The following is a 15,969-nucleotide window of genomic DNA, read 5'->3' as shown; positions in this document are numbered from 1 at the left end:
TATTCTGTTTCACATTGAGTGGGCAATAGCTCCTGAACAGGGTTGGAGATAAAACCTACAGGAGGGTAGCTCTCCAGAAAATAGGGTTGAGCAAACCTACAGGACTGTAGCTCTCCAGAACAGGGTTGAGTGTGTAAACCCCACAGGACTGTAGCTCTCCAGGAACAGGTTGGAGTTAAACCTACAGGACTGTAGCTCCCAGGAACAGGGTTGGAGTGTAAACCACAGGACTGTAGCTCTCCAGGAACAGGGGTTGGAGTTACTGGGAAACTAACAGGGGGGTAGCTCCCGAGGAACAGGGTTGGAGTGTAACCTACAGGAGGGTAGCTCCCCAGGAACAGGTTGATTTAAAACCACAGGAGGGTAGCTCTCCAGGAACAGGGTAAGAGAGCTCCGTGTAAAACCTACAGGGAGGGTAGCTTCAGGAACAGGGTTGGAGTTAAACCTACAGGAGGGTATCTTTTCGGGAACAGGGTTGGAGTTAAAACTCTACAGGAGGGTAGCTCTTCAGGAACAGGGTTGGAGTTAAAACCTACAGGAGGGTATCTCTTCAGGAACAGGGTTGGAGTGTAAACCTGCAGGAGGGTAGCTCTCCAGGAACAGGGTTGGAGTTCTAACCTACAGGAGGGTAGCTCTCCAGAACAGGGTTGGAGTTAAAACCTACAGGAGGTGTCTCTCCAGGAACAGGGTTGGAGTTAAAACCTACAGGAAGGTGTCTCTCTAGGAACAGGGTTGGAGTTAAAACCTTACAGGAGGGTGGTTCTCCAGGAACAGGGACACTCGTACACAATAGTAGCATGTACACATCTGTGTCATCATGTTGACCTCATGACCTCTGAATGACCCCTGTAACCCCTGCCATCTGACCCCTGTAGATAAGACAGGACCTGAAGGCCAATGGGATCCGAGTCTACCCTCAGACGGAGTACGACGAAGATCCAGAGGACAGGATACTCAACGACAAGATCAGGGTGAGACACACACACACACACACACACACACACACACACACACACACACACACAGACACACAGACACACACACACACACACACACAGACACACACACAGACACACACACACACACACACACACACACACACAGACACACACACACACACACACACACACACACACACACACACACACACACACACACACACACACACACACACACACACACACACACACACACACACACACACACACACACACACACACACACACACACACACACACACACACACACAGACACAGACACAGACACAGACACACACACACAGACACAGACACACACACAGACGCACATACAAGCATTCGTGCAGGAATTCACACGCAAACACACAAACATTCAACCATGTGCGCACGTATCCACACACACACCAGCGTGCGCGCACTAACGCACACACACACACACACACACACACACACACACACACACACACACACACACACACACACACACACACACATTTTACAAGTCACACTTGTAAGCAGTTTGGCAGCGATAGTCAAAGGCACTCACTGGCCAAAGCACATTACAGTATAGATCTAGGACCAGCGTTTGGTGTCAACTCCTCTCCTGGTCCTCTCCTGGTCCTCCTCTCCTGATACTCCTCTCCTGGTACTCCTCTCCTGGTCCTCCTCTCCTGGTCCTCCTCTCCTGGTCCTCTCCTGGTCCTCCTCTTCTGGTCCTCTCCTGATACTCCTCTCCTGGTCCTCCTCTCCTGGTCCTCCTCTCCTGGTCCTCCTCTTCTGGTCCTCTCCTGATACTCCTCTCCTGATACTCCTCTCCTGGTCCTCCTCTCCTGGTCCTCCTCTCCTGGTCCTCCTCTCCTGGTCCTCTTCTCCTGGTCCTCTTCTCCTGGTCCTCCTCTCCTGGTCCTCCTCTCCTGGTCCTCCTCTCCTGGTCCTCCTCTTCTGGTCCTCTCCTGATACTCCTCTCCTGGTCCTCCTCTCCTGGTCCTCCTCTCCTGGTCCTCCTCTCCTGGTCCTCCTCTCCTGATACTCCTCTCCTGGTCCTCCTCTCCTGGTACTCCTCTCCTGGTCCTCCTCTCCTGATACTCCTCTCCTGGTCCTCCTATCTTACCTTTCCCCTGTCTGGTCCTCTCCTGGTCCTCCTCTCCTGGTCCTCCTCTCCTGGTACTCCTCTCCTGGTACTCCTCTCCTGGTACTCCCCTCTTACCTTTCCCCTGTCTGGTCCTCTCCTGGTCCTCCTCTCCTGGTCCTCCTCTCCTGGTACTCCTGTCCTGGTACTCCTCTCCTGGTACTCCTCTCTTACCTTTCCCCTGTCTGGTCCTCTCCTGGTATTCCTCTCCTGGTATTCCTCTCCTGGTACTCCCCTTCTGCCTTTCCCCTGTCTGGTCCTCTCCTGGTACTCCCCTCTTACCTTTCCCTCTCCTGGTCCTCTCCTGGTACTCCCCTCTTACCTTTCCCCTCTCCTGGTCCTCTCCTGGTACTCCCCTTACCTTTCCCCTGTCTGGTCCTCTCCTGGTACTCCTCTCTTACCTTTCCCCTGTCTGGTCCTCTCCTGGTCCTCTCCTGGTACTTCTCTCTTACCTTCACCCTCTCCTGGTACTCCTCTTACCTTCACCCTCTCCCGGTACTCCTCTCTTACCTTTCCCCTCTCCTGGTCCTCTCCTGGTACTCCTCTCTACCTTTCCCCTGTCTGGTCCTCTCCTGGTCCTCTCCTGGTACTTCTCTCTTACCTTCACCCTCTCCTGGTACTCCTCTTACCTTCACCCTCTCCTGGTCCTCCTCTCTTACCTTTCCCCTCTCCTGGTCCTCTCCTGGTACTCCCCTCTTACCTTTCCCCTCTCCTGGTCCTCTCCTGGTACTCCCCTCTTACCTTTCCCCTGTCTGGTCCTCTCCTGGTACTCCCCTCTTACCTTTCCCCTCTCCTGGTCCTCTCCTGGTACTCCTCTCCTGGTACTCCTCTCCTGGTATTCCTCTCCTGGTACTCCCCTCTTACCTTTCCCCTCTCCTGGTCCTCTCCTGGTACTCCTCTCTTACCTTTCCCCTCTCCTGGTCCTCCTCTCTTACCTTTCCCCTGTCTGGTCCTCTCCTGGTACTCCCCTCTTACCTTTCCCCTCTCCTGGTCCTCTCCTGGTACTCCCCTCTTACCTTTCCCCTCTCCTGGTCCTCTCCTGGTACTCCCCTCTTACCTTTCCCCTCTCCTGGTCCTCTCCTGGTCCTCTCCTGGTACTCCTCTCTTACCTTTCCCCTGTCTGGTCCTCTCCTGGTACTCCCCCTCTTACCTTTCCCTCTCCTGGTCCTCTCCTGGTACTCCCCTCTTACCTTTCCCCTGTCTGGTCCTCTCCTGGTACTCCTCTCTTACCTTTCCCCTGTCTGGTCCTCTCCTGGTCCTCTCCTGGTACTCCCCTCTTACCTTTCCCCTCTCCTGGTCCTCTCCTGGTACTCCTCTCCTGGTACTCCTCTCCTGGTATTCCTCTCCTGGTACTCCCCTCTTGCCTTTCCCCTGTCTGGCCCTCTCCTGGTACTCCCCTCTTACCTTTCCCCTCTCCTGGTCCTCTCCTGGTACTCCCCTCTTACCTTTCCCCTGTCTGGTCCTCTCCTGGTACTCCCCTCTTACCTTCACCCTCTCCTTGTATTCTGTGTGCAGGAAAACATTCCGTTTGCGGTGGTGGGGACAGACAAGGAGCACCAGGTAAACGGGAACAAGGTCCTGGGCAGGAAAACCAAATGGGGCATCATAGAGGGTGAGTGTGTTTACATTATCAATACATTATCATAGGGGAGGGTGTGTTTACATTACTAGTAATAATATGCATAATGAGTAGTAGTAGTAATTATAATAATGTGCATAATAAGTAGTAGTAATAATAATAATATGCACAATGAGTAGTAGTGATAATAATTTGCATAATCAGTAGTAATAATAATATGCATAATGAGTAGTAATAATAATATGCATAATGAGTAGTAGTAATAATAATATGCATAATGAGTAGTAGTAATAATAATATGCATAATGAGTAGTAGTAATAATAATATGCATTATGAGTAGTAGTAGTAGTAGTAATAATATGCATAATGAGTAGTAGTAGTAATAATATGCATAATGAGTAGTAGTAGTAATAATATACATAATGAGTAGTAGTAGTAATAATAATATGCATAATGAGTAGTAGTAATAATAATATGCATAATGAGTAGTAATAGTAATAATAATATGCATAATGAGTAGTAGTAGTAGTAATAATAATATGCATAATGAGTAGTAGTAGTAGTAATAATATGCATAATAAGTAGTAATAGTAATAATAATATGCATAATGAGTAGTAGTAGTAGTAATAATAATATGCATAATGAGTAGTAGTAGTAGTAATAATAATATACATAATGAGTAGTAGTAGTAGTAATAATAATATGCATAATGAGTAGTAATAATAATAATATGCATAATGAGTAGTAGTAGTAGTAATTATAATATGCATAATGAGTAGTGGTAATAATATGCATAATGAGTAGTAGTAGTAATTATAATATGCATAATGAGTAGTAGTAATAATAATAATAATACGCATAATGAGTAGTAGTAGTAGTAGTAATAATGTGCATAATGAGTAGTAGTAGTAATAATAATATGCATAATGAGTAGTAGTAGTAGTAATAATAATATGCATAATGAGTAGTGGTAATAATAATATACATAATGAGTAGTAGTAGTAGTAGTAATAATGTGCATAATGAGTAGTAGTAATAATAATATACATAATGAGTAGTAATAGTAATAATATGCATAATTAGTAGTAGTAATAATAATAATAATATACATAATGAGTAGTAATAGTAATAATATGCATAATGAGTAGTAGTAATAATAATAATAATAATATACATAATGAGTAGTAATAGTAATAATATGCATAATGAGTAGTAGTAGTAATAATATGCATAATGAGTAGTAGTAGTAATAATAATATGCATAATGAGTAGTAGTAGTGATAATAATATACATAATGAGTAGTAATAGTAGTAGTAATAATGTGCATAATGAGTAGTAGTAATAATAATATACATAATGAGTAGTAATAGTAATAATATGCATAATTAGTAGTAGTAATAATAATATGCATAATGAGTAGTGGTAATAATAATATACATAATGAGTAGTAGTAGTAGTAGTAATAATGTGCATAATGAGTAGTAGTAATAATAATATACATAATGAGTAGTAGTAGTAATAATAATAATAATATGCATTATGAGTAGTAGTAATAATAATATGCATAATGAGTAGTAATAGTAGTAATAATATGCATAATGAGTAGTAGTGATAATAATATGCATAATGAGTAGTAGTAGTAATAATATGCATAATGAGTAGTAATAGTAGTAATAATATGCATAATGAGTAGTAGTAATAATAATATGCATAATGAGTAGTAGTAGTAATAATAATAATAATATGCATTATGAGTAGTAGTAATAATAATATACATAATGAGTAGTAGTAGTAACAATATACATAATGAGTAGTAGTAATAATAATATACATAATGAGTAGTAGTAGTAACAATATACATAATGAGTAGTAGTAGTAATAATAATATACATAATGAGTAGTAGTAGTAATAATAATATACATAATGAGTAGTAGTAGTAATAATATACATAATGAGTAGTAGTAGTAATAATAATATACATAATGAGTAGTAGTAGTAATAATAATATGCATAATGAGTAGTAGTAGTAACAATATACATAATGAGTAGTAGTAGTAATAATAATATACATAATGAGTAGTAGTAGTAATAATAATATACATAATGAGTAGTAGTAATAATAATATACATAATGAGTAGTAGTAGTAATAATAATATACATAATGAGTAGTAGTAGTAGTAATAATATACATAATAAGTAGTAGTAATAATAATATACATAATGAGTAGTAGTAGTAGTAATAATATACATAATGAGTAGTAGTAGTAGTAGTAATATACATAATGAGTAGTAGTAATAATAATATACATAATGAGTAGTAGTAGTAATAATAATATACATAATGAGTAGTAGTAGTAGTAATAATATACATAATGAGTAGTAGTAGTAATAATAATATACATAATGAGTAGTAGTAGTAGTAATAATATACATAATGAGTAGTAGTAGTAATAATAATATACATAATGAGTAGTAGTAGTAATAATAATATACATAATGAGTAGTAGTAGTAGTAATAATATACATAATGAGTAGTAGTAGTAATAATAATATACATAATGAGTAGTAGTAGTAGTAATAATATACATAATGAGTAGTAGTAGTAATAATAATATACATAATGAGTAGTAGTAGTAGTAATAATAATATACATAATGAGTAGTAGTAGTAGTAATAATATACATAATGAGTAGTAGTAGTAATAATAATATACATAATGAGTAGTAGTAGTAGTAATAATAATATACATAATGAGTAGTAGTAGTAGTAATAATATACATAATGAGTAGTAGTAGTAGTAATAATAATATACATAATGAGTAGTAGTAGTAGTAATAATATACATAATGAGTAGTAGTAGTAATAATAATATACATAATGAGTAGTAGTAGTAGTAGTAATAATATACATAATGAGTAGTAGTAGTAATAATATACATAATGAGTAGTAGTAGTAGTAGTAATATACATAATGAGTAGTAGTAGTAGTAATATACATAATGAGTAGTAGTAGTAGTAATAATATACATAATGAGTAGTAGTAGTAATAATAATATACATAATGAGTAGTAGTAATAATAATATACATAATGAGTAGTAGTAGTAATAATAATATACATAATGAGTAGTAGTAGTAATAATAATATACATAATGAGTAGTAGTAGTAGTAGTAATATACATATGAGTAGTATTAATAGTAATAATGTGCATTATTAAATAAGAACTGGTTCTTAACTGACAGGCCAGGTTAAATAAAAAATCATATCCCAATACAGTTTCAATCTGGAGTCATGTGCTTCACTGCCCTCTACTGTTAGTAATGAGGAAGTTGCAGAGCAGGAAGCAGACACGTGTTGAGAGAGAGAGAGAGAGAGAGAGAGAGAGAGAGAGAGAGAGAGAGAGAGAGAGAGAGAGAGAGAGAGAGAGAGAGAGAGAGAGAGAGAAGAGAGAGAGAGAGAGAGAGAGAGAGAGAGAGAGAGAGAGAGAGAGAGAGAGAGAGAGAGAGAGAGAGAGAGAGAGAGAGAGAGAGAGAGAGAGACAAAGGGCTGGTGTTCCATGGATGTGGTGCAATGACTGATTTGAACCTGTTTTAATCAGTCTGTTCTATTCTGTATGTCCATAGTTGAAAACGTGGCACATTGTGAGTTTACCAACTTGAGAGATCTGCTGATTAGGTGAGTTCCAGTTACACGTACACCTGCCTGGGGTGGTCTAGAGGTCCAGGCCTCTGCCTCTGGACCGCATGCTGCCTGGGGTGGTCTAGAGGTCCAGGCCTCTGCCTCTGGACCGCATGCTGCCTGGGGTGGTCTAGAGCTCCAGGCCTCTGCCTCTGGACCACATGCTGCCTGGGGTGGTCTAGAGGTCCAGGCCTCTGCCTATGGACCACATGCTGCCTGGGGTGGTCTAGAGGTCCAGGCCTCTGCCTCTGGACCACCCCAGGCAGCATGTGGTCTAGAGGTCAAGGCCTCTGCCTCTGGACCACATGCTGCCTGGGGTGGTCTAGAGGTCCAGGCCTCTGCCTCTGGACCACATGCTGCCTGGGGTGGTCTAGAGGTCCAGGCCTCTGCCTCTGGACCGCATGCTGCCTGGGGTGGTCTAGAGGTCCAGGCCTCTGCCTCTGGACCGCATGCTGCCTGGGGTGGTCTAGAGGTCAAGGCCTCTGCCTCTGGACCGCATGCTGCCTGGGGTGGTCTAGAGGTCCAGGCCTCTGCCTCTGGACCACATGCTGCCTGGGGTGGTCTAGAGGTCCAGGCCTCTGCCTCTGGACCGCATGCTGCCTGGGGTGGTCTAGAGGTCCAGGCCTCTGCCTCTGGACCACATGCTGCCTGGGGTGGTCTAGAGGTCCAGGCCTCTGCCTCTGGACCGCATGCTGCCTGGGGTGGTCTAGAGGTCCAGGCCTCTGCCTCTGGACCACATGCTGCCTGGGGTGGTCTAGAGGTCCAGGCCTCTGCCTCTGGACCGCATGCTGCCTGGGGTGGTCTAGAGGTCCAGGCCTCTGCCTCTGGACCGCATGCTGCCTGGGGTGGTCTAGAGGTCAAGGCCTCTGCCTCTGGACCACATGCTGCCTGGGGTGGTCTAGAGGTCCAGGCCTCTGCCTCTGGACCACATGCTGCCTGGGGTGGTCTAGAGGTCCAGGCCTCTGCCTCTGGACCACATGCTGCCTGGGGTGGTCTAGAGGTCCAGGCCTCCATCATCTGTTGATCAGCTGTCTATTCTTCATCATCCATCATATCAGCTGTCTGTCCTTCATCATCCATCATATCAGCTGTTTGTCCTTCATCATATCAGCTGTCTATCCTTCATCATCCATCATATCAGCTGTCTGTCCTTCATCATATCAGCTGTCTATCCTTCATCATATCAGCTGTCTGTCCTTCATCATCCTTCATATCAACTGTCTATCCTTCATCATATCAGCTGTCTGTCCTTCATCATCCATCATATCAGCTGTCTACCCTTCATCATCCATCATATCAGCTGTTTGTCCTTCATCATATCAGCTGTCTATCCTTCATCATCCATCATATCAGCTGTCTGTCCTTCATCATATCAGCTGTCTATCCTTCATCATCCTTCATATCAGCTGTCTGTCCTTCATCATCCTTCATATCAGCTGTCTGTCCTTCATCATCCATCATATCAGCTGTCTGTCCTTCATCATATCAGCTGTCTATCCTTCATCATCCTTCATATCAGCTGTCTGTCCTTCATCATATCAGCTGTCTATCCTTCATCATCCTTCATATCAGCTGTCTGTCCTTCATCATCCTTCATATCAGCTGTCTGTCCTTCATCATCCATCATATCAGCTGTCTGTCCTTCATCATCCATCATATCAGCTGTCTGTCCTTCATCATCCATCATATCAGCTGTCTGTCCTTCATCATCCATCATATCAGCTGTCTGTCCTTCATCATCCATCATTCAGCTGTCTGTCCTTCATCATCCATCATATCAGCTGTCTGTCCTTCATCATCCATCATATCAGCTGTCTGTCCTTCATCATCCATCATATCAGCTGTCTGTCCTTCATCATCCATTATATCAGCTGTCTGTCCTTCATCATCCATCATTCAGCTGTCTGTCCTTCATCATCCATCATATCAGCTGTCTATCCTTCATCATCCATCATATCAGCTGTCTATCTTTCATCATATCAGCTGTCTGTCCTTCATCATCCATCATATCAGCTGTCTATCCTTCATCATCCATCATATCAGCTGTCTATCCTTCATCATATCAGCTGTCTGTCCTTCATCATCCATCATATCAGCTGTCTATCTTTCATCATATCAGCTGTCTATCCTTCATCATATCAGCTGTCTATCCTTCATCATATCAGCTGTCTATCCTTCATCATATCAGCTGTCTATCCTTCATCATATCAGCTGTCTATTCTTCATCATATCAGCTGTCTATCCTTCATCATATCAGCTGTCTATCCTTCATCATATCAGCTGTCTGTCCTTCATCATATCAGCTGTCTATTCTTCATCATCCATCATATCAGCTGTCTATCCTTCATCATATCAGCTGTCTATCCTTCATCATATCAGCTGTCTGTCCTTCATCATCCATCATATCAGCTGTCTATCCTTCATCATCCATATCAGCTGTCTATCCTTCATCATATCAGCTGTCTATCCTTCATCATATCAGCTGTCTGTCCTTCATCATCCTTCATATCAACTGTCTATCCTTCATCATATCAGCTGTCTGTCCTTCATCATCCATCATATCAGCTGTCTACCCTTCATCATATCAGCTGTTTGTCCTTCATCATATCAGCTGTCTATCCTTCATCATCCATCATATCAGCTGTCTGTCCATCATCCATCATATCAGCTGTCTGTCCTTCATCATCCTTCATATCAGCTGTCTATCCTTCATCATATCAGCTGTTTATCCTTCATCATCCTTCATATCAGCTGTTTGTCCTTCATCATCCTTCATATCAGCTGTCTGTCCTTCATCATATCAGCTGTCTGTCCTTCATCATCCTTCATATCAGCTGTCTATTCTTCATCATCCATCATATCAGCTGTCTACCCTTCATCATATCAGCTGTTTGTCCTTCATCATATAAGCTGTCTATTCTTCATCATCCATCATATCAGCTGTCTGTCCTTCATCATATCAGCTGTCTATCCTTCATCATCCATTATATCAGCTGTCTGTCCTTCATCATCCATCATATCAGCTGTCTGTCCTTCATCATCCATCATATCAGCTGTCTATCCTTCATCATCCATTATATCAGCTGTCTGTCCTTCATCATCCATTATATCAGCTGTCTATCCTTCATCATCCATCATATCAGCTGTCTGTCCTTCATCATATCAGCTGTCTATCCTTCATCATCCTTCATATCAGCTGTCTATCCTTCATCATATCAGCTGTCTATCCTTCATCATATCAGCTGTCTGTCCTTCATCATCCATCATATCAGCTGTCTACCCTTCATCATATCAGCTGTTTGTCCTTCATCATATCAGCTGTCTATCCTTCATCATCCATCATATCAGCTGTCTGTCCATCATCCATCATATCAGCTGTCTGTCCTTCATCATCCTTCATATCAGCTGTCTATCCTTCATCATATCAGCTGTTTATCCTTCATCATCCTTCATATCAGCTGTTTGTCCTTCATCATCCTTCATATCAGCTGTCTGTCCTTCATCATATCAGCTGTCTGTCCTTCATCATCCTTCATATCAGCTGTCTATCCTTCATCATCCATCATATCAGCTGTCTACCCTTCATCATATCAGCTGTTTGTCCTTCATCATATAAGCTGTCTATTCTTCATCATCCATCATATCAGCTGTCTGTCCTTCATCATATCAGCTGTCTATCCTTCATCATCCATTATAGCAGCTGTCTGTCCTTCATCATCCATCATATCAGCTGTCTGTCCTTCATCATCCATCATATCAGCTGTCTATCCTTCATCATCCATTATATCAGCTGTCTGTTCTTCATCATCCATTATATCAGCTGTCTATCCTTCATCATCCATCATATCAGCTGTCTGTCCTTCATCATATCAGCTGTCTGTCCTTCATCATCCTTCATATCAGCTGTCTGTCCTTCATCATATCAGCTGTCTATCCTTCATCATCCATCATATCAGCTGTCTGTCCTTCATCATATCAGCTGTCTATCCTTCATCATCCTTCATATCAGCTGTCTGTCCTTCATCATCCTTCATATCAGCTGTCTGTCCTTCATCATCCATCATATCAGCTGTCTGTCCTTCATCATCCATCATATCAGCTGTCTGTCCTTCATCATCCATCATATCAGCTGTCTGTCCTTCATCATCCATCATATCAGCTGTCTGTCCTTCATCATCCATCATATCAGCTGTCTGTCCTTCATCATCCATCATTCAGCTGTCTGTCCTTCATCATCCATCATATCAGCTGTCTATCCTTCATCATCCATCATATCAGCTGTCTATCTTTCATCATATCAGCTGTCTATCATCATATCAGCTGTCTGTCCTTCATCATCCATCATATCAGCTGTCTATCTTTCATCATATCAGCTGTCTATCCTTCATCATATCAGCTGTCTATCCTTCATCATATCAGCTGTCTATCCTTCATCATATCAGCTGTCTATCCTTCATCATATCAGCTGTCTATCCTTCATCATATCAGCTGTCTATTCTTCATCATATCAGCTGTCTATCCTTCATCATATCAGCTGTCTATCCTTCATCATATCAGCTGTCTGTCCTTCATCATATCAGCTGTCTATTCTTCATCATCCATCATATCAGCTGTCTATCCTTCATCATATCAGCTGTCTATCCTTCATCATATCAGCTGTCTGTCCTTCATCATCCATCATATCAGCTGTCTATCCTTCATCATCCATATCAGCTGTCTATCCTTCATCATATCAGCTGTCTATCCTTCATCATATCAGCTGTCTGTCCTTCATCATCCTTCATATCAACTGTCTATCCTTCATCATATCAGCTGTCTGTCCTTCATCATCCATCATATCAGCTGTCTACCCTTCATCATATCAGCTGTTTGTCCTTCATCATATCAGCTGTCTATCCTTCATCATCCATCATATCAGCTGTCTGTCCATCATCCATCATATCAGCTGTCTGTCCTTCATCATCCTTCATATCAGCTGTCTATCCTTCATCATATCAGCTGTCTATCCTTCATCATCCTTCATATCAGCTGTTTGTCCTTCATCATCCTTCATATCAGCTGTCTGTCCTTCATAATATCAGCTGTCTGTCCTTCATCATCCTTCATATCAGCTGTCTATTCTTCATCATCCATCATATCAGCTGTCTACCCTTCATCATATCAGCTGTTTGTCCTTCATCATATAAGCTGTCTATTCTTCATCATCCATCATATCAGCTGTCTGTCCTTCATCATATCAGCTGTCTATCCTTCATCATCCATTATATCAGCTGTCTGTCCTTCATCATCCATCATATCAGCTGTCTGTCCTTCATCATCCATCATATCAGCTGTCTATCCTTCATCATCCATTATATCAGCTGTCTGTCCTTCATCATCCATTATATCAGCTGTCTATCCTTCATCATCCATCATATCAGCTGTCTGTCCTTCATCATATCAGCTGTCTGTCCTTCATCATCCTTCATATCAGCTGTCTGTCCTTCATCATATCAGCTGTCTATCCTTCATCATCCTTCATATCAGCTGTCTGTCCTTCATCATCCATCATATCAGCTGTCTGTCCTTCATCATATCAGCTGTCTATCCTTCATCATCCTTCATATCAGCTGTCTGTCCTTCATCATCCTTCATATCAGCTGTCTGTCCTTCATCATCCATCATATCAGCTGTCTGTCCTTCATCATCCATCATATCAGCTGTCTGTCCTTCATCATCCATCATATCAGCTGTCTGTCCTTCATCATCCATCATATCAGCTGTCTGTCCTTCATCATCCATCATTCAGCTGTCTGTCCTTCATCATCCATCATATCAGCTGTCTATCCTTCATCATCCATCATATCAGCTGTCTATCTTTCATCATATCAGCTGTCTATCCTTCATCATATCAGCTGTCTGTCCTTCATCATCCATCATATCAGCTGTCTATCTTTCATCATATCAGCTGTCTATCCTTCATCATATCAGCTGTCTATCCTTCATCATATCAGCTGTCTATCCTTCATCATATCAGCTGTCTATCCTTCATCATATCAGCTGTCTGTCCTTCATCATATCAGCTGTCTATTCTTCATCATCCATCATATCAGCTGTCTATCCTTCATCATATCAGCTGTCTATCCTTCATCATATCAGCTGTCTGTCCTTCATCATCCATCATATCAGCTGTCTATCCTTCATCATCCATATCAGCTGTCTATCCTTCATCATATCAGCTGTCTATCCTTCATCATATCAGCTGTCTGTCCTTCATCATCCATCATATCAGCTGTCTATCCTTCATCATATCAGCTGTCTATCCTTCATCATCCTTCATATCAGCTGTCTATCCTTCATCATATCAGCTGTCTATCCTTCATCATCCTTCATATCAGATGTCTATCCTTCATCATCCATCATATCAGCTGTCTGTCCTTCATCATATCAGCTGTCTGTCCTTCATCATCCTTCATATCAGCTGTCTATCCTTCATCATATCAGCTGTCTATCCTTCATCATCCTTCATATCAGCTGTCTATCCTTCATCATCCTTCATATCAGCTGTCTGTCCTTCATCATATCAGCTGTCTGTCCTTCATCATCCTTCATATCAGCTGTCTGTCCTTCATCATATCAGCTGTCTGTCCTTCATCATCCTTCATATCAGCTGTCTGTCCTTAATCATCTGTTGTTCAGCTGTCTATCTGCCCTGATGCTGTTTGTGTTTTTGTCTACAACATTATATATTTGAACCTATTTACATAAATAAACATGCAAATAAATTAATGTTTTTGCGTTTGTCTGTGTTTCCTGAAAGGTCCCACCTGCAGGACCTGAAGGACGTGACCCACAACATCCACTATGAGACATTCCGCGTCAGGAGGCTGAACGAGAGTAACCTGACCGTCCACGGTCTGGCCCTGTCCTGCTTTCCAATGGAGAACGGGACCCACGGAACCAATGGAACCAATGGAGCCTCGGACAGGAGCGAATCAGAGAGCCACCTCTGAGGGGGATCACAGAGTGTGTCGCACACAGCAGCAGCTCCAGCTTCCTGCTCACAGCTTCCTGTTTCCTGTTTTGACTGCAAAATTGTTGGTCGACTGTTTCCCCCAATCGGAACACGAGAAAGAGAGCGAAAGAAAGAAAGAGGAACTTTTTTTTTAAACAAAGGAGAGATGTTTTCGGTGGCCACCACACCTTGGATTTTGAACATTTTTATTGAGTTTTTACTAAAAGACATTATTGATAAGAAATGCATTTAAACTTCATATATGAATATATTTTCTCAGAATGAGTTATATGTCCTGGAAGCAGGGTCACACAGGGCTGGAAGAGCAGAGATACATGGAGAGAAAAACAGAGGGGAGAGTGAGGGATGGAGAGGGGGAGAGTGAGGGATGGAGAGGAGAAGAGTGAGGGATGGAGAGGGGAGAGTGAGGATGGAGAGATGGAGAGTGAGGGATGGAGAGGGGGGAGAGTGAGGGATGGAGAGGGGAAGTGAGGGATGGAGGGGGGAGTGAGGGATGGAGACGGGGAGAGTGAGAGGGATGGAGAGGGGAAGAGTGAGGGATGGAGAGGGGAAGAGTGAGGGATGGAGAGGGGGAGAGTGAGGGATGGAGAGGGGGAGAGTGAGGGATGGAGAGGGGGAGAGTGAGGGATGGAGAGGGGGAGAGTGAGGGATGGAGAGGGGGAGAGTGAGGGATGGAGAGGGGAGAGTGAGGGATGGAGAGGAGAAGAGTGAGGGATGGAGAGGGGGAGAGTGAGGGATGGAGTGGGGAAGAGTGAGGGATGGAGAAAGAAATGAAAACAGCGAGGGGGAGAGAGGAGGAGGTTTGTTATGTGCTCAGACAATGTTGTTTCTGCAATACATAATATATATGTTTATGCGGGATCATTGTTTACACTCATACTACCCTGGAATTCAGAATACTGGAATCACCTGTATTCCTGGAGCTCTGATTTACAGTATGTGGCTGTAGCTAACACAGCTACAGCCTCCTGTATTCTACAGTATACTGTAGCTAACACAGCTACAGCCTCCCGTTTCTACAGTATACTGTAGCTAACACAGCTACAGCCTCCTGTTTCTACAGTATACTGTAGCTAACACAGCTACAGCCTCCTGTATTCTACAGTATACTGTAGCTAACACAGCTACAGCCTCCTGTATTCTACAGTATACTGTAGCTAACACAGCTACAGCCTCCCGTTTCTACAGTATACTGTAGCTAACACAGCTACAGCCTCCTGTATTCTACAGTATACTGTAGCTAACACAGCTACAGCCTCCCGTTTCTACAGTATACTGTAGCTAACACAGCTACAGCCTCCCGTTTCTACAGTATACTGTAGCTAACACAGCTACAGCCTCCTGTATTCTACAGTATACTGTAGCTAACACAGCTTCACAGCCTCCCGTTTCTACAGTATACTGTAGCCAAACAGCCACAGCCTCCACGTTCACACAGTATACTGGCAGCTAACACAGCTACAGCCTCCGTTTCTACAGTATACTGTACCTCCTGCCTATTCTACAGTATACTGTAGCTAACACAGCTACAGCCTCCTGTATTCTACAGTATACTGTAGCTAACACAACTACAGCCTCCTGTATTCT

The 15,969-nt window shown here is 42.7% G+C and overlaps 1 protein-coding gene across 1 annotated transcript; it reads left to right on the top strand.

Moving 5' to 3' along the window:
* Window positions 1-875: 875 nt before the first annotated feature.
* Window positions 876-14,532, top strand: LOC124029861 (septin-12-like; the record flags this gene model as incomplete). Its single annotated transcript, XM_046341428.1, has 4 exons — window positions 876-971; window positions 3,622-3,718; window positions 7,313-7,364; window positions 14,167-14,532. Coding segments are annotated over 4 exons (438 nt in total), but the record flags the coding sequence as incomplete, so codon positions are not given.
* Window positions 14,533-15,969: the final 1,437 nt, after the last annotated feature.

This window comes from Oncorhynchus gorbuscha, unplaced genomic scaffold (genome assembly GCF_021184085.1).
Source record: "Oncorhynchus gorbuscha isolate QuinsamMale2020 ecotype Even-year unplaced genomic scaffold, OgorEven_v1.0 Un_scaffold_7960, whole genome shotgun sequence".
Classification (NCBI taxonomy): domain Eukaryota; kingdom Metazoa; phylum Chordata; class Actinopteri; order Salmoniformes; family Salmonidae; genus Oncorhynchus; species Oncorhynchus gorbuscha.
Note: the sequence above shows the minus strand (reverse complement) of the source record. Positions and strands in the feature narration are given on the sequence as shown.